The sequence below is a fragment of the Phyllobates terribilis genome, unplaced genomic scaffold (assembly GCF_046119375.1).
Source record: "Phyllobates terribilis strain yellow unplaced genomic scaffold, ASM4611937v1 Scaffold_1__5_contigs__length_1240528914, whole genome shotgun sequence".
NCBI classification, from domain to species: Eukaryota; Metazoa; Chordata; class Amphibia; order Anura; family Dendrobatidae; genus Phyllobates; species Phyllobates terribilis.
In genome coordinates, this window is record NW_027362761.1 from 529301645 (window position 1) to 529327765 (window position 26121).

The window sequence follows — 26121 nt, forward strand, 5'->3', positions numbered from 1 at the left end:
TGTGCTGACAGATAAGCGCACGCGGCTGTCCACTGAGAATGTAGACAGACTCACGTTCATAAAGATGAACAAATCATGGATCCGCAAGGACTTTTCTACCCCTGTGTCATCCTGGGGAGACTAAAAGCTTGAGGATTTGGTAAAATGACCTCACCAACAGTTTTAAGCAACTCTGGGGCAATTGATGCCACTTAAGTGGTGTCTGTGCCACAATTTTTAGAAAAAATGGAGACTCTTTTTGGAGTCCCCTTGCTGTGTTTTACGTGACGTTGGCATCGTCAATTCCAGGTGGGTTGGGTCGCTCCCCCCCCCTTTTAACTGTAAGAAACTACATACACTATGGCTTGGGGTAACACAGATGGTTGAGTCTGAAGAGCTGTTTACTCAGAGGTCTGCTCCAAAGCTTCAGTGTCTGCTAGTCAGCGTAGAATTTTTAACTGCATCTAGCCTAGGCAATACTTTGGGCGTAGTAGCCCAGCTGCGAAGCAAGCTGCACCGCCTGTGTATCTAATAAGAATTTTTAAATGCATCTAGCCTAGGCAGACTGTGGGGACCCCCAACCAAACCCAGACGCTCAGCCCCCCTACCGCCCCCTTTTCTTGACAATACAATAATGTAACTCTTACAACTGGATGGGTGAGGATTGGTCACAGCTTTATTAACTCTTTATACTCATTCCATTAGAAAGGCATTTTATTTCTAAAATAATTCAGCTTGTTGCAGCATGCCCCGGGTCTCCATACCGGCAAGTTGGCCAACAAGTGTAACTCTCCAACATGTCCTTTCTATTTCCAGGCCACGGAGGATCCTGCGTACTCGTATGCAGGACTCTGACCCCCATCCATCACTCTTAACGCTTGTTCCATTCCGTCCTGGAGTCCTGACATGAATATGTCCAGTCCAATATCCATTAAGTGAACACCGTCGGGCCGTATGAGGCCTGCTTTATCTCCTTCCAGTTGTCGGTGTTGTATCACTACACCGCCTCTGTCTCTTCTAAATTTTGCCATCCGAATATTTATTACTCGCCTTGTCCGTTCGATGCCCGTGATGTCTCGCGCACCTTGCCATACCGCTATCGGCACAATCTCTGACCATACTATAGTTAGTTTTGTGAAAAATTCTCTGAAGCGCTCAGTGTCTAGTTTCATTATTGCCATTAGTTATGCGCTCTTGTGATGACCTAGGTCGTTTCCCCCGGCCTGTAGAACTAAGATGACCGGACCTCTTGCCTCTCTCCCTACCTTGATTACCTCCATTAGTACTTGTGGCCATAGCAGGCCTCTAATACCTCTCCAGTTGAAATATGTGTTATGAAACTCTAATTTTCTCCCGCCTGGGCAGACTTTCGCCCTTTTTTCTGCCCAATATATATACGAGTGGCCTATCACCCACACTGTTGGCTTAGCGTCACCTGTAAAAGAAACAAACCACGTTAGGATAACAAGTCCGGTCTTATGTATCTCGCCAAACACGTGGATCGCCATCTCCCTATCCTCTGAACTTCCGTTTCTAATAGTACTGCTCTTGCTGCTTCCATGGCCACGCCTATGTGGAATGAGTGTGTCCCATAATCTTTGGGGTGGTTCCCTGCCGATGTTATGCATTTATTAAATATAGCTTGGAACTAGTATCTTGATAATGGCATTCCATCAATGTGTAATAGGAAGAAATTACTTTGTGATCTGATGGTTATATATGTTTTCACTATTGTTACCCTACTCAGTGTACCGTTTGTGGGTTGTAGAAGTACCCAAGTGCCCCTGCCCACTGGAACCGTTTTCGATTGGTGTATGCATAGACGTATTACATTATTGACTATGACTACGTCCTGGTGTAATAAGCCTCCACTGGTGGTAATTTTGGATTGAGGGACTAATTCGCTTATGCATAGCGCCCCGAAGAAGGCGATCGCAAATGCAGTAGACAGTAGTGTTGCTTCAAATTGTGAGTGTCATGTTAATGGTGTTAGGAATATGATGTGAGAAATCAGTTTTAGTGACACACGACGGGACGTCTACACTCCTGACTTGGCTGACCCCTTTTCCACCCTTTTATGGATTGTCTGATGATGAATCTCTTTGTCACATCTCCCCAATTCAGTAGTTGCAAGTGAAATGCTACTCCGGTCAGACATCGCTGCGCTGACGTCCCTGATATGCCCCTCATCATTAGCTGGTGGAGAAATTCTATGGTGACTTGTAATCTGGCTTGTTCACATTGGTCAACCCGTCTGCCTGCTACTAGTCGTGTCCACTCTTCCCATGCCTTACCGTATGCTTGCCACGTCGACGGGGCAACTGACACTCTGATTAATGGCATCAACTATTCGCCACTAGATCCCATAGGGAGGGTGGGCAACTGTTGCCCGATGGGTGGGCGTTGGGGAGGAGCTCTGTGAAAATCTGCCAATTGAATTGTGATAAAGTGTTAGCAGCAGCTTTAGACCCCTCAGCTTCATGGCTAGTGTAGCGCCCCGAGGGTTCGGCCGCTACAGGAGTATTGCACCTCAAACCAGAGGTGTGATATTCCACTCCCAGGTAAGGATGGAGTATGGACCAGGGCTCAGTTAGCTGCATACAGCACACACACCCCATTTCCGAGGGACAGCTCAACGGTGCTCCCACTAGACTGAAGTGCAGGCACGACCGACTATGTCCCTGTCTGGAGTGGGGAGGGGGGTGGAACACCTAGTGCTGTAGGGGCAGATAGGGGTTGGTTCCTGAGCATAGGAAGCAGCCCATTGGTTGCTGGTCACCTGGGCTCATGGTCAGAGGGAGGTATGAAAGGTGGGCACCATCTTAGCTCTAGGCGAAGTTCGTTCGTTCAGTCAGTTCAGCCAGAGGAGAAGACAGGGAGTAGAGGCTCTGTAGGAGCTCTACTCCAGGAGGGCCTAGTGAGAGGTCGAGGAGGAGGAGAAGGGGAGCTGGGATTTTGGCTCATCTCAGCTCCAAGAGAACGGAACAGAAAGGAACAGAAAGGAACAGAGAAAGAGAAGGAGAGACAGAGAAACAGAAGGGCTCAGGAACAAGAAGGTGGAAGGGACCCTAAGAACCCACGAGAATCCAGGGTGAAGGGTCAGGCAGATTAAGGGTACCGGATCCCAAGTTGGTGGAGGAGAAACAACCCTCAGCCAAAGACCGGTCGTCGTGATCATCTATTGGTGCGACACGTCATCAAACCTGCTAGGAAGGCACCATATAGGACAGCGGAGGACGGGGCACACGTTTAACCGCACAAGTCCGCGGCAGCTGAACAAAAGTGGGTCACTGGTGAGGCAGGCCAGAGAAAGGATTAAAGGGGGTCCTGTGCCATGCTCCTGAACTGCTTGGGAGTTGACCGAGCCCCACACCAGGTGGACGCAGCACGGCTCAGGCGGTCACTACCTGTACAGAAGTGACCCGGAACAAATGAACTGTGAGTAAAGACCCTGGACTGTAACTTGTTGTCTGTGTGCTCCTTCGCGCCTCCAGCACTACCGGTACTGGGACTCTCACCACCATCACTCCCACCATCCACTACACTGCCCTGGGGCCGCACTCTTCCCGTGGGGAGTCACACCATCCCAGCTGCTTTCATCATCAGCCCCAGCGGACTGCCTTGCAGCGGCGGTTCCTAATAACCGCAATCCACGGGTGGCGTAGTCGGACATTATCAACATCACGTAGCAGACTACCATTGGTCTGACCACCCTGAGCCACGGAACCGGGCCGCCACTACTACCCCCATCGTTCCCCTATCGCCCGGATCCGCGTGCCCCACGGCCCAGGGGGCGAGTCACTAGCGCGGACCCATACATTGTGTTTTAGGCACAGGAATGCTAGCCGGCGTAGTAGGCCTAGCACTGGGAGAGACGATGATACCATCTTATTAATGCAGTGCGCTAGGCTGGTGTTTTTTGTTATGAAGCGTATATTTTTGTTAGCCAGGCGCATGCCCCATATTTCTATTGCTACCACTATTGGGAAGAAAAATTATTTTCCGGGCTAGATGCAGCTAAAAATTATTATTAATTTCAAAGCTGGTGGAGCTTGGTATAGATGGCCTAATACAATGAGTACCACACACTGCTACTATGCCCAAAATTATTTTCCAGGCAAGATGCAGCTAAAAATTATTAGTAATTTGAAAGCTGGTGGAACTTAGTATAGATGGCCTAATAGAATGAGTACCACACACTGCTAATATGCCCAAAATTATTTTACAGGCAAGATGCAGCTAAAAATTATTATTAATTTCAAAGCTGGTGGAGCTTGGTATAGATGGCCTAATAGATTGAGTACCACACACTGCTACAGGCCCAAAAGGTTTTACTTGGCTAGGTGCAGTAAAAAATTTGTATTACATACACAGGTGGTGTAGCTTGCAACACAGATAGGCTACTCCTCTGACTAACACACACTGCAAGAGGCCCAAAAGGATTTGTTTAGCTAGATTTAGCCAAATGCTGTGAAAAACACTTGCACAGCACTAAAACAGACCTGCCTGGCAAAAAGTGATAGGAACTGCTGTAACCTAGCCCTCAAAAGGGCTGCAATTACAAACTAGTCCCTACTCCCTAAACCTTTCTGTCTATTTAAGAGAAAATTTGCTTGCAATTCAGTTACACAATATAGCGCTAACAGCAGCAGCAGTGCCGTCCAACACTCAGCTGCAGCAGTGAGAAAATGGTGGCGACGGGGAAAATGGCTGGGTCTTACAGGGAAAGGACATGTGACAAAGACAGCCAATGACACATGCCCTTGCTTGTGTGAAAAAAAGCACTTCGCTCCGTGTGTGCGCTGCTGATAGGCTGACAGATTGCACCTCCCCACTGCAAATGCGGGAAAGAGAAAAAAAATGGAGATCTTCATTATTTCTGCAGAGATCCATCCCCTGCCCCTCCCCCCGCCCCGCTGTACACTCAAACTGTGTATTAACATTGATTATCAGCATTACTGAGAAAAAATCCAGTTATGATTTTGGTGCACGAACAGTTATCGAACATAACCTCGAACAGCCGGATTTTTTTCAAATCGTTCGGGTTCGTCGAACGGCTCGAACACCGCCCAAAACAGCTCGAATTTGAGATTGGCGAACAGTTCGATTCGAACACCGATCATCTCTAGCAATCACCACTGTCAAGTATAAAAAATAAAAATGAGTATCCACTGGACAACCCTTGTCAGACAAGAGGGCTGGCCTGACAACAAATTTAAATGGAAAACAGTCCAGGTCAGAAGGCTATGCGTTAGGGAGTTCTCATTTCCTACCGGGTGAGTGCATACAGTAGATATAAAAAGTCTACACACCCCTGTTAAAATGCCAGATTTTTGCCATGTAAAACAATCATAGCAAGAAGAACTTTTTCCACCTTTAATGCCACACATAATCTTTACATTTTAATTGAAAAATAAATCGAAATCTTTTCCGACTGAAAAAGGAAAAAAAGAACTAAAATAATGTAGTTGCATAAATATCCAAACCCTTAGGCTGGGGTCACATGAGCATATAAAAAATGTATCCCATTCTCATCTAGAACAGTGGGACGATTTTTTCTCTCACTTGTCATCTGTGTGCTGTCTGTATGCAATCTGATTTTTAACTCAGCAGTTATTAATCATTTTCAGGACCATTTACAATTTCCCATCGTATAGAATTGCAATGTATCCATAAAAATCAGATTCCACAATGATCGTTCATATGGCTTCCGATTTTTTTTTTCCCCACACTGAACTAATTTCTGAGTCAAATCATAGCATGCTGAAAGTTTTTCCTTATGCTGAATAAAGCTAAGAAAAAAAAAAAAACAGATCTGCACTGGCTCATTGAATAACATTCGTCCAAGTGCAATTCCATTTTTTATTGGATTGCATTCGTCGGAGTGATGCGCTCATGTGAGCGAGCTTTTAAAGCAAACCTGTAATCAGGTTTAACCGATATGAGATACAGCCCTCATGTACATCATTCTATAACGCTGTACAGAAGCCCCTGATCCAACCTGCAAGAAAAGAAAAAGAGCTTTTATTATACTCACCTGGGGGGCGATCCGGTCCGAGGGGTGTCGCTCGTCTTGGTCCGGCACCTCCCTTCTTGTGATGGCATCCTCCTTCTTGCTTCGCATGGATGACGTGTTCCACATGTCATCAACATAGTCACCCTGGCATCGCGCTACTGCACAGGCGTACTTCTCTGCCCCCCAGGGGAGTATAATAAACAGTGTTTTTCTTGTCTTGCTGGTCAGATTGGGGGCATATATACAGCATTATAGAATGCTGTATATGAGGGCTGAAAGGTGGTGGCCATATCTCATATTGGTGAAACCTGGTGACATGTTCCCTATAAACTAATTGTTCAAGTACCCTTTGAATTTATGACAGCATTTAGTATTTTTGGATAGGAGTCTTTCAGCATGGCACATCTAGAATTGGCAATTTTTGTTCCCGCTATTCCTTGCACTAGAGCTCAGTTTGTCAGATTGCGTGGACATCTCCTGTGTACAGCAGCTTCTTCTAAAACTTTGGTCTTTTTCTTGTGAAGTCATTATTTTGTTGTTTTGGAGGAATGCTTACAATCGTTGTCATGCTGAAAGGTGAAATTCCCCTTTAGCTTCAGTTTTTTAACAGAGGCTTGAAGGTTTTGCTGGAAAATTTACTGAAATTTGGAACAGTTCATAATTCCCTCCACCTTGACTAAGATGTCAGTTCCAGCTGCTGAAAATCAGCCCAAAAGCATAATGCTGCCTCCACCATGCTTCACTGTGGGTATGGTGTTCTTTTGGTGATTCTCAGTGCTGGCTTTGTGCCAAGTAAAACTTTAGGAATTATGGCCAAAAAGTTCAATATTGGGGTAATCAGACCATAACACTTTTCGAAGATGCTTTTGACAGACTTGATGTAGATTTTGTCAACATATTACCAGGCTTGGATGTTTTTATATGTAAGAAAAGGCTTTTGTTTTGCTACGCTACCCCAGATTCTTGTCACATCAAGTATACAACCAGTACTTGCCAGAAATTTCTGCAGTACCTTTAATGTTTCTGTAAGCCCCCCAGGCCAAATTATTTTACTTTTGTTATTTTTATTTTTTCTCTCAAAATGATTATTTGATTATTGATGACCTTAAAAGTTGGAAAAAGTTCTTGGTTATGAATTTTTAAATGACAAAACCCTGGCATTTAATCAGGGATGTGTAGACTGTATCCACTGTACATATCACAGAGGCAAATCTGAGCTGCTTTTAAATCTTTGGGAACGTGTATGAAGAGCCTTTATGGCTGGCTCAATTCATCGGTTATGCCATCCTTCTCGGTCTGAAGGATAAGGGGGCTTGCTTAGATTATAAACTGAAACAGACTCCTCCATTCATGTCACACACACACAGAGGGGAGGAAGCTCCATATAACTGGAACTTTGGGTCAATATGTCACAGATTTTAAGAAAACACAAAATATACTTTCCTTCTAAAGCATTGAGCCTCCTTGGCCTAGAGCGCTTGGTGACTTCCAACACATTATCTGCCTGTCCTCTCTATCCTCTAAATTCTGCTGATATATTATGTGCAACACTGTAAATAGGCGCAGTTTAGACTGCTGCTTTCCCCATGTCCATTGCAGGGACATTGTCAATTAAACATAATGGCTGAATGTATCTCCTTAGACCCAAAGTTTCTCAAAAGTGACCCCTGAATTAGAGAATTATCAAGAAAACCAAAAATAGGTACCAGAATGCTTGACATATAAGCAAAATTACAAAAGACTTGCAGGTTTCTCCATATTCATTTGTATGTTGTCCTATCAAAAAAATCTCCAGTGCAGGAAACACGAGGGATGTTTTCTCTCAGGAGATCCCTGTTGTTTTGTCTGCTCATTGGAATCAATGGACGAGCCGCGCTCTACATTTCCTGATACAAACAACAAATACAATATCAGGCAGAGACAGGATGCACTCTACATTGCTGGCCAATGCGGGACGTTTCCTAAAAACCTTTGAGAAGACCAAAGCTATTCAGAAAATTAGATGATGTCATCAAAGTCCCATGTAAGACAAGACTGTAGGACTCTATACTCCACCCATTACTGACCTAGATGCTTCCTAGTCATAAGTAAACATTGACCAACTAATGTCACAGAAGTGTAATATGACTGAGATGTTCATTAGACCCACGCTTACTGGTCTAGTTTGCCAGATTTATATGCAAATTCTAGTGCATTGATCCAGGTTAGACTGGGCTATTTTTGGCCCTAAAGACACAAAGCCACAAGGTACATCTATACAGAACACAACTGAGCAGTCCAGACCATCTTCCACTACTCCAGTCATCAGCCCCTCCTAAGTTGATATTCCACATAGTTCCTACTGAACCAAGCCTACTCAGCCTAGAATTGTTGCCTCCAACAACCCAAACCACATTGGCTACCTTACGAGCTGATGGGTCTCTCACAGCCTCAGTAGACTACCCAGAAATCACCCCTCTACGGGATGACAGTGCACTCAACCTATGCTGTTTCAGTAAAAGCCCACATATCCCTTTACACAGCCCGACAAGACAGTATCAAGGGAGTCCATTCAACTAATTGTCTCCAAGCTTTGCTACATGATGTCTTGATGGGAATTCTCACTATGGGTCCTGGGATTGCCAACCAAGCGACCCATTCTGTAGCACCTCCACAGGCTCCTTTTAATTTACTTTGGCATCTCTCCTACAAACATCAAGTCTCTCCAGCCTCTAGCTCACCAATACACCATCGATGTTAAAGCCTAGGCTCAACAGTTACACAGTCTAATCACAAGACTTCTAGACACAACACAACGACCATCTGCACTCTCACTATTGGTGCCAAACCAATTCTACTTATCAGCTCCTCTTCATCCAGTCAATTGCAAATGTTATGGGCCTTTACAGTCGTCTTGATCGTTTGGGGACTGGGTCCTGAGATAATTTTTAATAAAAAAGAAAGGTTTTTTTTACCATTTCACCTCGTTTTTACTTCTATTTCAGTCCATTATATGGTAAAGTGTGATTCAAAATTTAAACACCTTCTACATAAAACAAGCCCTCATATGGCTATGTCAGTGTAAAAAAATAAAAAAGCTATGGCCCTTGGCAAGCATGCAAAAGCTTAAAAAAGAAAATTGTCTTTGTGAATAAGGCTGGGGCTACATGGCGATGTGTCATGCAACAGCAATTCTCTGAAAAGCTGTGCGACTTGCTGTTGTATGACTATTTATGAACTCTGATGTTGCTGCAAATAAAGTAGCCAAGTTGCAGATAAGTCGCACGAAGTTGTGTGTCACGTGCAACTTGCATTAAAGTATATGGCAAGTGTGAAATGTGTGATTTGCGACCAGCGACAGAAATATTTGTAACTCTGTCTTGTAGTCACTATATGCCGCAGGTCACAATGGTCCACCATAGGAAATAATTACATCTGTGATTACAGTATTGCTCCACACATGTCTCTGAATATGTAGCCCTAGCCTAAGGCTATGTGCCCACAATGCAGAAATGCTCCGGATTTTTTCCTGAACGTTTCTGCATCTCCCTTGCAGAAAAAACGCATGCGAATTGTACATGCGGATTGTACATGCGTTTTTCCTGACAAGCGGACGTGAATCGTTCTTCACATGTCAACCCGCATGCGGAAATGCAAGCGATTTTTAGCATCACTTGGAAAGTGCTTGACAACTTGGTCACATGCAAACGGCATGGATTTATATAGTGTGACCAGAAAAGAATGGTAAAAACTAAACCTATACTTACCTTCTGATGGCTCCCGGAGTCTTGCTTCGCTCCGTCCTGGCTTGCTGGCAGCTCGCGGTACACTGAAGGACCTGCCGTCACATGACTATGAAGTCAGCGCAGGTCCTGCCGGCAAGCGAAGACAAGCGGACCGGGGGCCATCAGAAGGTAAGTATCATATTTATTTTTTATTTTATTCTTTTTTTTTACAGGTACTATGGTACCTGGGTCTGGAGGAGAGTCTCCTGTCCTCCACACCGGGGTACCATCCGCACATTGAAACGCATGGATTCCGCATGTACAGATCCAGTGATGCGGATTCCATGCGGTCCAATGCAAGTCAATGGCGGCAAAAACGCAGCGCTTCCGCAAAATAATTGGTAGTGCTGCGTTTTTTTCCACAATGATAATCCGCAGCGGAAATTTCCGCAGCATGTGCACAGCACATGCGGATTATCATTGGGGAACATGGCAGACTTTCTACCAAGCGTTTTTTAAGCGTTTCTGCAGCGGAATTGCCACTGCAAAAACGCTTAAACGCATCGTGGGCACACAGCCTAAAGCTATCTTCCTACGATGAGTTTTTGGTGCGTTTTTCACCCTGCATTTTTTTTAAAAAATGCTAGTAACTAGTGATGAGCGAGTATGTTCTGTTAACCCTTTCGGCGAGTATGCTCGGGCCGAGCACCGAGTAGTTACAGCTGCTCGGTGTTATGTTTGAATCACTCCCGTGTGCATGATTTGCAACTGTTTAACAACTTTAATACTGTGAGGAATGTGTAAGAAATAGACATTCCTCACATGTAATGAAGCTGTCAAACAGTCGCAAATCATGCACACGGGAGAGATTCAAACATAACACCGAGCAGCTGTAACTACTCGGTGCTCGGCACTAGCATACTCGCCGAAAGGGTTAACAGAACATACTCGCTCATCACTACTAGTAACCTATTTTACTTAATGTGTGTAGAAATGGGACAGAAAATCTACAACATCAAAAACCCACTAAAATCATCATGGGAATCAGTGGCGTAACTTGAAGCTCATGGGACCCAATGCAAAAGCTCCAACGGGACTCCCAATAATTGCAAGCCTTTTAGAGCAATAGTCTTTTCATATGGGACAAAGGGACTTTTGGGCCCATTAGGCTCCAGAGCCCAGCGGGTGCGATTGCAACCACTGCGCCTATTCTCGTTACGGCTTTGGTGGGCACATAGCCTAAGAGTTTCACCTTAAGGCCACAGCCCTACTATCAGTATTTGGTCAGTATTCAGTCAGTATTTTTTCTCAGGAGTGGGAGCCAAAACCAGGTGAGGAACAATCAGAGAAAAGGTATAATAGAAACAAGTCACCAATTCTGCATTTATCACACAATCCTGGTTTTGGATCCCACTCGTGAGAAAAAAAACTGACCGAATACTGATAGTGGGGCTGTGACCTAATGGTGGAAGTTGACCATTCCCCACCCACCATTCTTCCTACAGACTTATTATTGTGTTACAATCTGGACTCACTGGAGAATCCTCTTGTACTCTGGTTGGTTTGTCTGTTCCTACTGAAAATCCCCAGATGACGTTCCTCAAAACTTTGTATATTAAGTCACATGCATTTCCACAATATCTAATTACAATTTTTTAATTCTTAGGATATACTGTAACTTCTGCCTCTGTACATGGAGAACAGATCTATATTGCAGGACAACCACGCCACAACCATACCGGTCAAATTATCATCTACCAAATGAATGGACACAACATTAATATACTGCAAACTTTAAAAGGAGAGCAGGTAAACTGAGTAGATTTCTTTGTTTTATAAAATTCATTTTTTGTAGCCATTCACATCAGAGGTCAAGGCCAGTACCGATACACAAGTATGCAACAGGACAGGTGGTGATCAATAAACAAGTGAAAATGTGGCAACCATCACTGTAATACTAAGGTTGTGTTCACATGTTGTGGTGTCTTTTTTGTTTTATTTGCTGCAATCGCCTTAAATCTGCAATATTTTAGCTACTATATTTGAAAATTGTGGCAAAAAATGCTCCATTTGCTGCAAGTTTTGAAAATCATGGCAAATGCATGAACGCCTTATAATAACATCGTCGCTCAGGTGAGGGTAGGACGAAATCCTTGACAATAAACAAATTACAAAGTGTTCCCTCCAGCCATCCTTTGTAACTAGTGTTGAGCCACCCCCGTAGTGTTCGGGTTCGGTTCGTTGAACACCGGCATGTTCATCGAATGGTTCGTCGAACACCGTTAAAACCAATGGCAGGCAAACAAAAACACATAGAAACACATAGAAAACACATAGAAAACACCTTCAAAGGTGGAGGAGTAAAAGGAGGAGGAGACACAGTTCAATTCACAATTCATCAGCGTCATACACCGGTACCCGACAATTTAGAACAGAAAGAATAGAGCATCACACATAGATAGAAACATGTCAGTCACATATATAATAAGTACAGTGACAGTGTTGGTTACTGTACTTGTCATTTAGTGTTAAAATAAAGGATTTATTAAAAAAAAAATTGGTGTGGGGTTCCCCGTAATTTTAGTCTCTAGCGGAGGTTAAGCAGACAGCTGGGGCAGATGTTTGAAGCCAGGGAAGGGGGTAAAACCCACGGAGCTTCCCAGGCTACTAATATCAGCCCCCAGCTGAATACCTAGCCTTTACTAGCTATTAAAATGGGGGACCCAAAAAAAAAAATGACGTGGGGTCCCCCCTATTTTAATAGCTAGCAAAGGCTAGGCAGACAGCTGGGGCTGATATTAATAGCCCAGGAAGGGTGCCATGAACATTGGCCCCCTCCCAGGCTAGAAACACCAGCCGTCAGCCGCCCCAGAAATGGCGCATCCATAGGATGCGCCAATTCTGGTACTTAGCCTCGCTCTTCCCACTGCCCTGTAGCGGTGGCAGTGGGGTAATAGGGCTGGGGTTAATGTCAGCTTATAATGCCAGCTGACATCAAGCCCAGGTTAGTAATGGAAAGGCGTCTATAAGACACCCCCATTACTAACCCCATAGTCAAAGTTACAAAAAAACACAAACACCCAGAATAAAGTCCTTTAATTGAAATAAACACACAATTCTTTAATGTTCTAAATTAAACTCTACTTACCGTCACGCCCAAATTTTTTGCAAATCGTTCGAGTTCGAGTCATTCGACGAACTCGAACGATTTGCAAAAAATTCGGCTGTTCGAGGTTATGTTCGATAACTGTTCGTGCACCAAAAGCGCAACTGGATTTTTTCACAGTAATACTGTTAATTAGTGATGAGCGAGCAAATACTTACACGATGCTCGGGCGGGAGTTCGGGTCCCCGTCCTGCATGTTTTGTCGAACGACTCGAACACCACCCAAAACAGCTCGAATTTGAGATTGGCGAACAGTTAGAGTCGAACACCGCTCATCTCTAGTTGTAACCTGTGAGAAACCCTGGCAGTAAGTGTTTAATTACCTACAGCAGCTACACCATAGGTTTAATGTCAGCATTACACAGGTCAGGTCCTCCAGAAGAAGAAATGTTCTTTGTAGTGTTTTAGTTTTTCTTGTTTTTTTTTGTTTTCTTACTCTTATCAAGAAAAATGAATGTCCTGAATACATTGCACATGTCTGCTGCAGCCAATCAGTGTGTACAGTGGTGACCAACACATCACCACTGTGGATACTGATTTGCTGCACTGGTCATATGCTGGCCGTTCTAAAGAGGAAGCAAAGAAACTGTTAGATGACACTTGATAGTGGACAACCCCTTTAGTCAGCTTTTAAGAATGTCTGATGATTTGTATCTTAATATTTTTAAAATTCTGATCTAAAGTCTACAGAGTCCTGTATAAATATCTGAATCAGGCCTTTCACATATTGAACTCTTCGCATTTGAAAGATATCATATTTTAGGAAATGGTTGGTTGCACTGCCATCTATTAAAGTTGAAAGGGAAAATTCCTTTTTCAGATGGGTGATATAGTTATAACTTTGCAAGTTTATTGCATTTTGTTTCAAAATCAGTGACCCTCCAGTATTTATTTATTTTTTTAATTTATTTCACTCACTTTTATAGCACCATTAATTCCACAGCGCTTTAGAGACATTATCAGCACTGTCCCCATTTGGGCTCACAATCTAGATTCCCTATCAGTATGTCTTTGGAGTGTGGGAGGAAACCGGAGAACCCGGAGGAAACCCACACAAACACGGGGAGAACATACAAACTCCTTGCAGATGTTGTTCTTGTATGACCACAATGTAATAATAAGGGTGTCATGAAGGGAGGAAACCGTTTTATGAAGCCCTGAACAGCATTGATCAACACAGCTATTTGAAAAGCAGACTAAACATTTAGCTCAGGGGTCTAGCGGGATCCAGAGTTGGCAATCGTTCCATGGCCCAGGATTCTGAAGGGCTTGAGAACATAAGAAGAGACTGATATTATCAATGGTGCATGATACAGTAGGTGGTGGTGGACAATGCTTTGTCCAGAGTTAGGACACTGGAGCTTCACTCTACACCTTTGCCTTCGGTTTGGGTCACACCAACGTGTTTTCTTTCATCCAAGAGAATCGGGCAGATTATGCTAATCACACTCTGATCAAACTCTTATCAGAGTTTGATCTGAGTGTCATCCAATTTTCTCAGATGGGAAGATGGAGAAAGTAATTTCTCCATTTTCTCCATTCGGGCATGCTGCAATTTTATCCTCGAACCGGCTCAGTCCAAGGAAAAAATCAGACATGTGTACAGCCCCATAGAATAACATGGGTCTGGGTGCGATCCGATGTTTAGTCAGATCGCATTCGGACCGAAAATGTGACTGTGTGCACGAGCCCTTATCCTAATTTTCTCTTTTTTCATTTGCTTTTTTTTCATTTCAGATTGGGTCTTACTTTGGGAGCGTCCTCACCACAGTGGATGTCGATGGTGATTCACTCACTGATATCCTGCTCGCTGGTGCACCAATGTATATGGGAAGTGAAAAGCAAGAACAAGGAAAAGTCTATGTCTATATAATTGATAAGGTAATACATGAGCACGTACAAGTTGTTGGGGAGAGGAGGATCTCTACTATTCATATATGTACTTAAATGTGTACATAGTTGCATGTGACGCGCCCCCTGGGCCGTGGGGCACCTGGAGCCGGGCCGGTAGATGCTGGGGGTTGTAGTCACAGTGGCAGTGACCCGGTCCGTGACCCAGGGCGGTCAATCCAAGGGTAATATATATATATGTAGGTGATATAATGTCCGACTACGCCACCTGTGGAGTGCGGCTAATGAGGCCGCCGCTGCGGAACAGTCCTCTGAAGCTGATGGTTTAGCAGCAAGGGTGGTATAACTCCCCACAGGAAGAGTGTAGCTTCAGGGCAGTGTGTGTGGATGATGGTGGTTATTGTGCAGGGAGTCAGTAATAAACACGGAGTCAATGGGATGCAGTCTCAGGTACTTTACTCACAGTTGTTTCATTCCAAGTCATCGCTGCAGATCACGACTTCCCAGATCACGTCCTGTGTTTACTCAGTGAGGGGCTCAGTCCACCCCCAGATAGCTCCGGAGTACTTAGCAGGACCCCTTTCTGTGTGTCCTTTCTCTGGCTTCTTCCCTGCACCTCACACCTAGTGACTCCAATCCGGTACCCGCGGGCCTTGGCGAGCGACGTATGTTCCGTCCCCTGGGTCCTATGTGGCTACCTTCTTAGTGAGCCTGGTGTGGACTTTTGGCTAACGGTACATAAAGTGCTGCAGCCTCCGGTTTCTAGTTGAACCTTGCAGTTCTCCACTAGTTGAGGGACCGGTTCCCTTTATCTGTCCTGACCCCTCTACCTCCTGGTAGCAGCGGGCGTATGGATGGCTTTCTGCACGGCCCGTACCCCTAGGGTCCCTTCTCTTCTACTCCTGGAGCCTTTCCTGATCCCTCTCCTCCTTGCTTCTCCTTCTCTTCAGACTTTGGCCTCCTGACTAGGCCCGTCTCTGGAGCAGAACTCATACAGAGCCTCTGCTCCTGTCACTTCTCCTCCTCTGACTGAACACTGATCTAAGATGGTTCCCTATTTTATACTGCTTCTCAAGTGCTCCCAGGATCTACTTCCTCCACCCCATCCACTACATGGTTCCCCCTTTCTAGGTGGTTCCCCCCACTCCAGCCAGGGATCAGGGACTGTGCTCTCCCGTAGGAGCAATCTCTCCCTGTCCCCCGGAAATGTGGTGTAGTGAATGCAGGTGTTAGGGTCCTGAGTTGTACTCCTTCCTTACCTGAGGGTGAGATACCACACATCTGGGTGAGATGCAGTACCTCTGTGGCGACTGAACCCTCAGGGGCGGCACACATGCATAGGTGCACGTTTATATACAGTGCACATAAAGCCATAGTTGTTGCTTTTATACATTGTACTGCATATAGCAGTGTGATGGATGTATTGGGTATATGGGTTTTATCCCTGGGATCAGGAATCAGCTTCATCCACAAGACTGAATTGCTTCTTTTCCATAATTGAATGGCTTGGTTAACAGAGGAAATCATCAATTGGAAATTTCAGTGCTTATATTTTATTAATTTATTATGATTTTGTGCAGGTTACTAATATTAGTATTACAGGTTCTCCTATGTTACTGATGTAGGTTGTGTAGGTTACTAATATTAGTATTACAGGTTCTCCTATGGCACTGTTAGTTCTGCCTTTCCTCTAGACTGAACAGCTCTCATGATGGAAGAACACGTGGCAATAAGCAAATTTGCTGAAATTGAAATTCAGCAGTTTTCTCCAACTTGACCAGGAAATTCAATTTGCATCAAAGTTAGTCGATGCAAATATAATCTTCCTTATTATGTTCTAAGGTCTAATAAACCTAGGGTGTAAAATTACAATAATATGTGACTCGCCCCCTGGGCCTAGTGTGGACGTGTGTGGGATACCCGGATCCAGGTCTCTGGGGGATGCTGGGGTTTGTAGTCTCCGTGGCGGCGACCCGGTCCCGTGGCTCAGGGTGGTTAAACCAGTGGCAGTCTTTATAGGGTTTTAAGTTAATTGTCCGACTACGCCACCCGTCGATTGCGGTCAGTGCGGACCGCCGCTGCAAGGAAGACCGCTGGGGCTGATGGGGTACGCAGCTGAGGTAGTGTGACTCCCCACGGGAGGAGTGCAGCCCCAGAGCAGTGTAGTAGAGGATGGGAGTGATGGTGCAGGCGTCCCAGTACTGGTAGTGCTGACGCAGTGAGAAAGCACAGAGACAAGGTGTTGCAGTTCAAATGCTTTACTCACAGTTCTCATCCAGGTCACTTGTGCGCAGGTGGGACCGCCCGAGCCGTGCTGCGTCCACCAGGCAAGGGGCTCGGTCAACCCCCAGGTAATTCCGGAGTGTGGCCCAGGACTCCCTTCTATTCCTTTCTCTGGCCGTGCCCCACCAGTGACACCACTTTTGTCCAGCTGCCTCGGGTCTTCTCTTGGGAGGGCTTCGTGCTCACTGCCCTGACCCTATGTGGTATGCCTTTCTAGTAGGTGTACTGAGGGGTCGCACCAAGATATGATCGCGACCGCCGGTCCTTGGCTGAGGATTAGTCGCCTCCACCAACTTGGGATCTGGTACCCTGTTCTGCCAACCCGTCACCCGAAATCTCCTGGGCCTTTGGGTTTCCTTCAGCCTTCGTGTCTCTGGGCCTCTCTTGGTGTTCTGTTCCTTTCTTTCCTTTCTGTTCCTGTTCCTTGCTGTTACTGTCCTTCTTCTCTGGCTCTAGCCTTCACTCCAGGCCTGCCTCGTGGAGCTGGGCCCTGGCTGAGCCACAGCTCCCTGTCAGCCCTCCTGGCTGAACTGTACTGAACTGACTTCTTCTACTCCTAGAACTAAGATGGTGCCCACCTTATATACCTCCCTTTCTGTGTATGAGCCCAGAAGACTTGCAACCAATGGGCTCCTACCTATGCCCAGAGACCCAACCCCTATCTGCTCCTACATCACTGGGTGTGCTTCCCCCTCCCCACTCCAGCCAGGGACAGATGCTGTCGTGCCTGCGCTTCTGTCTCGTGGGAGCACCGTTGAGCTGTCCCCCGGAAATGGGGTGTGTGTGATGCATGCAGCTAAACGAGCCCTGTTCCACACTCCCTCCTTACCCGGGAGTGGAATACCACACCTCTGGGTGAGGTGCAATACCCCTGTAGTGGCCGAACCCTCGGGGCGCTACATTCCCCCCTGGTAAACCACAGCACGTCCTCGGGCTGGAAAAGAATAAAAACAATTTAAAACATACAAAATTTTTAGAATGCATTCGCATATAAGACACTAACTATTTAACCCCTCCCTTTATGGGAGGCACTTTTCTCTTTTTAACGTTACTGATACACTTTTTCTTTTCTTCAACATTCTTCTTTCACTAGCTATGGTCAAAACTACGGGAACACTTTTATCATATAAAACATCACATAAAACATTTGCATTATTACTCTAGCAGCATGTAAAAGCTTTTCATGTTAAACATTTTCAAGTGAAACAATTTTCCTTTTTTTTTTTTTTCAAAAACACATTGTTGAGTTCTGGCCGCGGTGCAACTTGCGACCAGGTGTTACTTCTTCTTAAAGGTGCAACAGTCCAATTAATTTGTTCTGAGGTAGATGTTGCAGTCTTTTTATAAAACCAGTAGGGGGCGCTTTAAGAAGCGCAACTATTTACAGGGGATTGGCCGTTCCCAGTACTCGGCCAGGTAGAAAAGGGGGAATGGCTGTTCTCAGTCCCCAGCCAGATAACTTAGGGATATAGAGGGCAACTTTTATCAGGAAATAATCTCATCAACAATCCTCATACCCTGACGGGTAACTATTTACAGTTCCACTTTACCGTTCACTGGTAACGGTGTCCTCCTGATGCTCCTTCTTCTGGGTAGTCTTCAGATCCGTCCGGACCCTCTGGATACTCAGTGTCTGGGCGGTACTGCAGTTCCTCCTCAGTCAAGCGGTGGACATGGAGGGCGTACAGTCCTTTGGCGCCCTTGTGCCGGGTGTAAGTGACCATGTCACCAGGGTACAGGTAACGTCCGTGATGTCCCTCTAGCAGGTGACTCTCAACGTCTCTCCTGGTCACGAAGACGTCGGTTGCGGCCTCCGGGTCTCTAATGAAGCCCCAGCCGTGCTCCAGCTGGAACTTTACCACGGTCCCGGTGGCTCGTGGAACGAGCCCTGTTCCACACTCCCTCCTTACCCGGGAGTGGAATACCACACCTCTGGGTGAGGTGCAATACCCCTGTAGCGGCCGAACCCTCGGGGCGCTACATATGCACCTTGCCGCTAACCTGTCCCTATGCTACTGCCTTCCGTCCGACACACGACATAATTTTCCTGCATCTTCAATCTTTCTCTTCACTCTGCACTGGGCTAGAAGCCTGGAAGATGTTTCCCAAAGTCAAGAAGTTGCAAGATGGAGAATGAAGCTTTGTGGAGTACCAAATGAGGGGCTGCTGCAGCAGCGGGACAGATGAGCAGTGATACTAAAATTTTGCAAAATACCAGCCATCATTTTGCTGAATTCACACAAAACAAATCACAAAACAATTGAATTCAGGAGAATCCAAATGTAAAAAAAAAATTCAATTTGGCTGGAACTGTTTTGATCATCTCTAGTGACCAGTGACCAGATCAGTTATGCAACAAATCTGCTTTTGACATTAATTCCGTTTTTTTGTTCCTAGTAAAGGAATGGACATACAAATTGTTAAAAGTGTGATTGTAGTCTAGTTGTGTATGTACTGACTGTGGAGTAGATGAATTCAGATATATTGTGTTCACAGAAAACATTCAAACTTGAAATGACTTTGGAACCTCTGAACCAAACTTGTAAAGACGACGCTAAGAACGAGCCATGCGGAGCACGCTTCGGGACAGCAATAGCTTCAGTGAAGGACCTCAACCTTGACGGATTTAATGATGTGGCTATTGGAGCTCCATTAGAAGGAGATCACAGAGGAGCTGTATATATTTATCACGGAAGTAAGAAATCTATAAAGAAAGACTATGCTCAGGTATGTGTAAAATGTAATCACCTCACTAGGACAGGTCTAGCGAGAAAAGACAAAAGTTTATTACTAATTTTATAAAGTAAACCTGTCACGACTCCACATTCCTTTAGGGTTCATTCACTTTTACAATTAGTGATGGGCTCAAACATATAATAACTATGATGGCCTATAAGGATCTTATGACCACAATTGGCAAAGGGTAGAGGTCACTGTCAGTCCACCCCTGATCATTATCATACAGATTGTGTCCCAAATCTTGGTTCTATGGGCTCACTTGTTCACTATTTCAGTTCTGCGTTTATTATAGTTATAGCAAATCATCCTGAAGATGTAGACTGAATGATCCTTTGGATAACAAAGTCAAAAAGAGCCCCCTGTCTAGACTGCTCTTGACTTATATGAAAAAAGCATATTTACCAAAATCAATACGGGTCAAAAACTTATTTATGTGGTACAGATGGTCATCCTAAGTGTACAGTCATGGCTAAAAGTTTTGAGACTGACGCAAATTTTGTCCACAGGCAAACAGAACAGCTCACCTCACTTGTATCATTAACATTTTAAACTTTGTCTATGCACATGATCTTTGAATAAAGAACGAGAGTTCATCCTGGAGGACAGAGTGCCGACCTTTTCTTCAGCGACATAAACTTTGTTTTTTATAAAATCTGCTGATTCAATAATTTTAGATCTTTTAGTTGAATGTTTACTGAAGTTCAATTGTAATCATTTCATAACTTTTTACACTTTTATTGAAAAATACAAAATTTATGAAAAGACTCGATATTTACTGTGTTCACCTTTATTTTTCAAGACTGCTAAAATTTGCCCTTACATGCTGGATATCAGCTCCTAGGACAAACCCTGACTGATGACAACTCATTCTTGTATCATCAGTGCTTGGAGTTTATCACCATTTCTATGTTTTTGATTATCCGCCCACTTTTTGAGGATTGATCACAGGATCTCAATGGGATTAAGATCTAGAGAGTTTCCCAGCAATGAACCCAAAATATCAATGTTTTATTCACCGAACTAGTTATCACTTTTGCCTTGTGACTGGTGCATCATGCTGAAAAAAGCATTGCTCATTGTCAAATTGCTCCTTGATGGTTGGGAGAATTTGCTCTTGGAGGATGTTTAGATCCCATTCTTTTGAAAGGGTTAACCACAGTTTACTGTATTGTTAGAGATATGTGATGAAATATATGATCTGGCAAGTAGAGGGCAGCGGCAAGAGGCCAGACTTGGAGCACGGGGGTTTGGCAGTTGGTGGGCAGTTGGGAGGAGTCAAAGAAGAGTCTGGGTAGAAGTGAGACTGTGCCTCCTTGGAGAAAGTCTGTGCGACTCTGGATCTGTTGAGGGTGACTTTGGGACATGTTTTCGGCTTAATATGAGTCAATTCGGTGAGGACAACCAAGTACACAGCATCTTGGGCTAGGCCAGGTGAGGCCCTATCTCTAAGGACTTAGGGATGCCCTGCATTGGAGAGATCGGCATTCCCTGAGAGCTTCAAGTCAGTGTTTCTGATTATTCGGGACTCAGCCCAGCAAGGACCAGTCTCAATACAAACCGGTACCATCTTACATCTGAATATATATGTGCATATGTAAATAGCCTTATAGAGATCCAGTTAGGAGAAAAGGCCTCTTCTGTAAGAGACACTTCGAAAACTGCTCAGAGTATGTGATTATTAAAGTGTTGGCACAACACTGTCGTTTTATTGATTTATGCATAGAAAGGGTTAATCGCGTGTATCTTTGCTTGCATGTAACTGTTAATTCTGTTGACTGTACCTGTGTATACTCTTAGTCGGTAACTGCTGTCATTGTATTTGTTATATATACTCTGTTTATCTACCATCATTTCCTTTGTTTTATAAACTGGTTAGTAAATGTTCATATTATATTATCTAATCTTTGCGTGTGTCTGCTGATTGCTGCTGTACCCCTCGTCCTGTGGCCATCCCTCGTCCACGTTTCACTTTATTCATGGTAGTGTTTTTAGGTAAAATGTGAGAGAGCCCACTATATGGATGAAAATCCCCCACACATGAATGGTGTAAGGATACTTTACTGTTGGCATGACACACGACTCATGGTAGCGGTCACCTTATCTTCTCTGGACAATCATTCTGCCAGATGTCCCAAATAGTCTGAAGGCGGCTTCATCAGAGAAAATAACTTTGCCTCATTCATCAGTAGTCTTAACCTTGTACTTTGTACAGAATGTCAGTCTGTAGGAAGTACAGGGATTGGACTGCAGCAGACAGGAAGAATGATTGATTTGAGTGTGGGGGCTTTCCATTCATGGAGGGGGCTCTATTACAATTTTGCTTAAGATCACTGCCATAAATAAAGAATGAGATCTAAACCTCCACCAAGAGCAACTTCTTCCAATGATCCGGTAGTAATTTGGTGATAAACAATGATTTTTCCAGCATGATAGAGACCACGTCACTAAGTGGTTCGGTGAAAAATGCATTGAATTTTTGGATATATGGCCAAGAAACTCTCCAGATCTCAATCCCATTGTGAACCTATGGCCAGTACTCAGGAAAAATACATAGAAATTGTTATAAACTCCAAGAACTGAATTGATGTATTGGTCAATAAAGTTTAAAAACTAATGAAATTCTGATAATTGTCCTTCAGTAACCATTGAAACATCTGACAAAAAGATCTAAAAACACTGAAGTAGCAAACCTTGTGAAAAACAACATTTGTGTTGGTCTCAAAACATTTAGCCATGACTTTAGAGCAGAAAGACTAATACATTTTTCATTATATTTCACTATTTTTACCCTTAATAGCACATTCCATCAGGTGGGGATGGAAAGAAGGTTAAGTTTTTCGGTCAGTCCATACATGGCGAGATGGACTTGGATGGAGATGGCCTTATAGATGTAACAATTGGAGGCGCTGGAGGTGCTACACTTTTTTGGTAAGTATGAAGGTCTTTTTTTCATATTTACAGTCCAACTATACCCACTAGTAAGTTTATTAGCATACTTCCAAAAATGTGTTCTGTTTAATAGGTGAATATGATATTAGCAAAGCCCGGAGCTTGATTCTCTGCCTGCACTACAAAAAATGTAGTGACCAGTCAGGTTTATTGCCATAGATGACATTCCGCTTCCAGACTCTTTTGACAGTGCTTACAGATTCAGGCATGAAGAGGTCTAAGATGTTGAATATTGTTATGTATAAACACAAAGAGAAACTGCTGCAGTAGCTGGCTTCTATGTACCTATATTGTGCCACAGAGGGTATCAGATCGTTGGTCAGGATGGCATGGGAAGGAGATTCAGCAAAGAAAGGAAGTGAGTGGAGAAAGCTGTTCCTGTGCAGACGTTTGTGGGGTGTGCAGGTGAATGGCTCAATCCAGTGCCTGTGTACAGTAAGTGTAGGGGGAGATTACCGGAGCTCCAGGACAAGCAGAGCATGGTCTAATGGTGTAGTGCAGAACATCTTCAAGAATTCACCATAATCAGTAGAACCACTCTATGTGGACAAGAGTATTGGGAAACCTACAAATTGTACCTACAGGAGCTTTTAGAACATCCCATTCTAAAACCATAGACATCAATATGAAGTTTGTCCAGTTGCAGCCATAAGAGCTTCCACTCTTCTGGGAAGGCCTTTTACAAGATTTTAGAGGGTGTCTGTGGGAATTTTTGCCCAATTATTTACAAGAGTATTTGTGAGATCAGATGTGTACTGGGGAAAGTCATAATGGACTGGAAAATTGCAGCACAAAATGCACTGTAGTTGCAATGTGTAATTGCAGCCACTAGGCTGAATTCATTATCAATTATCAATTCACTTGTTTTTGGTGCTTTTCACCTGTTTTGCATTTGTGCCTTATTCTTTTATGTTGGGCCTTTTTTCAAGTCTAGTTTGTATAAGTTCGCTTATTTTTTTTTAAGTTTGCTACAGTAGATGGATTTTGGGGTTTCCAGATGTTTTCAGTTGATTCAATTGCAAATTTCTCAGATTGTTGTGATCATTTAACTTAAGGCCCCGTCACACTTAGCGACGCTGCAGCGATCCTGACAAAGATACGACCTGTCAGGGATCGTTGCTGCGTCGCTATGTGTTCGCTGGTGAGCTGTCAAACAGGCAGGCTCACCAACGATCAGGGGAGCAGCGACATCGTGGAAAGAATCTTTCCACAATGTCCTGCTCCTGGTTACCAGCCTGCTGAAGCAGGAGCAGGTTGGTAACCATGGTAAACATCGGGTTACTAGGGGCACACGCGCACCTACTAACCCGCTGTTTATCATGGTTACCAGCCTGATCGCTGCTCCCGCTGGTCACACACAGCGATGTGTGCTGACCAGCCAGAGGGCAACGACCAAAAAAAGGTCCAGGACATTCTGCAGCGATCAGCGACCCCACAGCAGGGGCCTGATCGCTGCAAAGTGTCACACATAGCAACATCGCTGGTGAGGTCGCTGTTGCGTCACCAAAACCGTGACACAGCAGCGATCTGGCTATGTGAGACGGGGGCTTTAGTCTCACAGCTCAAAGTTCTGTAGATTTCCCAGATCAGGCAGATAAGGAATATACACAATGAGACAAAAGCATTAGCAACTCATTGAAGTAAACTTGTGTGTAAACTTGTTATTTTTGCCATTGTCTTTCCGCCATTGGTACACAAGGGGTAACAAGGTAAGCAGTTATCTTGTAGAGGCGTTATTCATGGAATTCCTCTGCCAATATTCTTAAGGTGCTTTCACATTGCGTTTTGGCACCCGTTCAATGGCGGATGTATGTGTCAACGGGGCCATAAACTATAATGAAGCAAATAGAAGGAACATGCACTCTGATCGTGCATCCTTTTTGGGCATGTACACCTACTAGGAGGTGGCAATAAAATGCAGCAGACTGCATGGACGCACATTCGCACTGCCGACACCATTACTGTCTATGGCCCTGTCGGTGCATACATTCAAATCACGTTTTTTGAGCGAGGGGTTTAGGATGCAAGCACCGACGGGACCCTTGAACATGGAGAAAAGTGCAATGTGAAAGCACCCTTAACAACACTGTCAGATTCTGGAGTGGTTTGTCCACACAGTCTGACCTCAAGATTCCAACAGGGGATCCATTCAGAGGACCAATTTGAGTACTAAGTAGGAAAACAATTAGCACCTCCATGCCCATTTTAAACGTAGTAGTATTGTAGCTGGTTTCCAGTTAATGTATTATTGAATCATACTTTGTGCATTTATAGGTTACTATTGTATTGTTGTTTTGTGTTTTGACCCAGCTTTTGTAGACTACTTTTCTGCAATATTCCATTGACTCCTGTTTTGGATTTGACCTTGCACTGTTTGCCCCTTTGTCTGTCTGACTGCCTCTCATGGATTCTGAACCAGCTGTAACCACACTGATGTCAGATATCCCGGGGCCAGGGGCTCCCTTCCTATCCTTAAAGCTAGGGGCGCCCTAGCTATCCCTGCTCCCCGGATTACTTCTAATGCTGAAGTTGCTGGGGCCACATGCCTTGCTGATCTCCTGAATCAGCATTTATCTGTCACCTCCCCCAACCAGGGAAGTGGGGAGTTGTAGTGTATAATAATACACAAACCAGACTAACAGGGGAAGACGTACAGGAATAAGTAAAAATGCCAATCATACAAATATGCACTCACAAACAACAGAGTGGAACACCGGGAAGTAAAAGAAGGAAAAACAAAATAGGAGAGGATGAGGATATGCGCACAGACAAATAACCAAGCAACAGTCTTTAGATAAATACTCCAAATGCCTCCTCAAACAACCAGTTCCTCCAACTCCAGAACCAAGCAGTATGAAACTAACATTGGCAATCTCTAAGTGCTAGAGGCAAGCGTATATAGCAGAGGGGAGTGGCCAACAAAATAGCTGAGACTATCAAAGCAGGAACTCTCAACTGAACAAATTAACCCCAGCACTGCTAGCAGAAGCCTGCACTGTTTAAAATGATGTTAAAGTGCTTCTAATCAGTGCAGGAGTACGTGAAGTCAGACACCGCAGTCTTCTGGTTCCTCTCTGTCACGGTAAACCTGTGACACTAGCTTTACCCTACATTGCACTTGGACTCCAATAAGTGATTCTCTGGTTTTAATCCTGGATTTTTTGGTTAATCTATTCAGTTTTCTCCACCAGTCAGTGACTACTCTGCAGTTGCACCCAGGAAGCCTCTGCAGTGAAGTCCATAACCCTAGGCAGTGGATAAAGGATGAAAACTAGGGAGCTCCTTAGATTCTACTAAACAGAATGGGCAGCTTTGTGTTTGGCAATGAATGGCCATTTTGATTGAACTCTCAGACCATTACACACTTCTGTCTGCTGGGGATCCTAAAAGTGCCCATACATATTAAGGCAATGTTGGCAAAATCCGACAATTTT

At 44.4% G+C, this 26121-nt stretch overlaps 1 protein-coding gene across 1 annotated transcript in view; it reads left to right on the top strand.

Annotated features, from left to right (window-relative positions):
* ITGA1 (integrin subunit alpha 1) overlaps window positions 1–26121 on the top strand; it is a 254281-nt gene that overhangs the window by 165446 nt on the left and 62714 nt on the right. The window contains exons 12-15 of the mRNA XM_073680314.1: window positions 11366–11508; window positions 14603–14746; window positions 19496–19726; window positions 22536–22666. Coding sequence (XP_073536415.1) covers window positions 11366–11508; window positions 14603–14746; window positions 19496–19726; window positions 22536–22666 — 649 coding nt within the window. The remainder of the gene's footprint in view (window positions 1–11365; window positions 11509–14602; window positions 14747–19495; window positions 19727–22535; window positions 22667–26121) is intronic.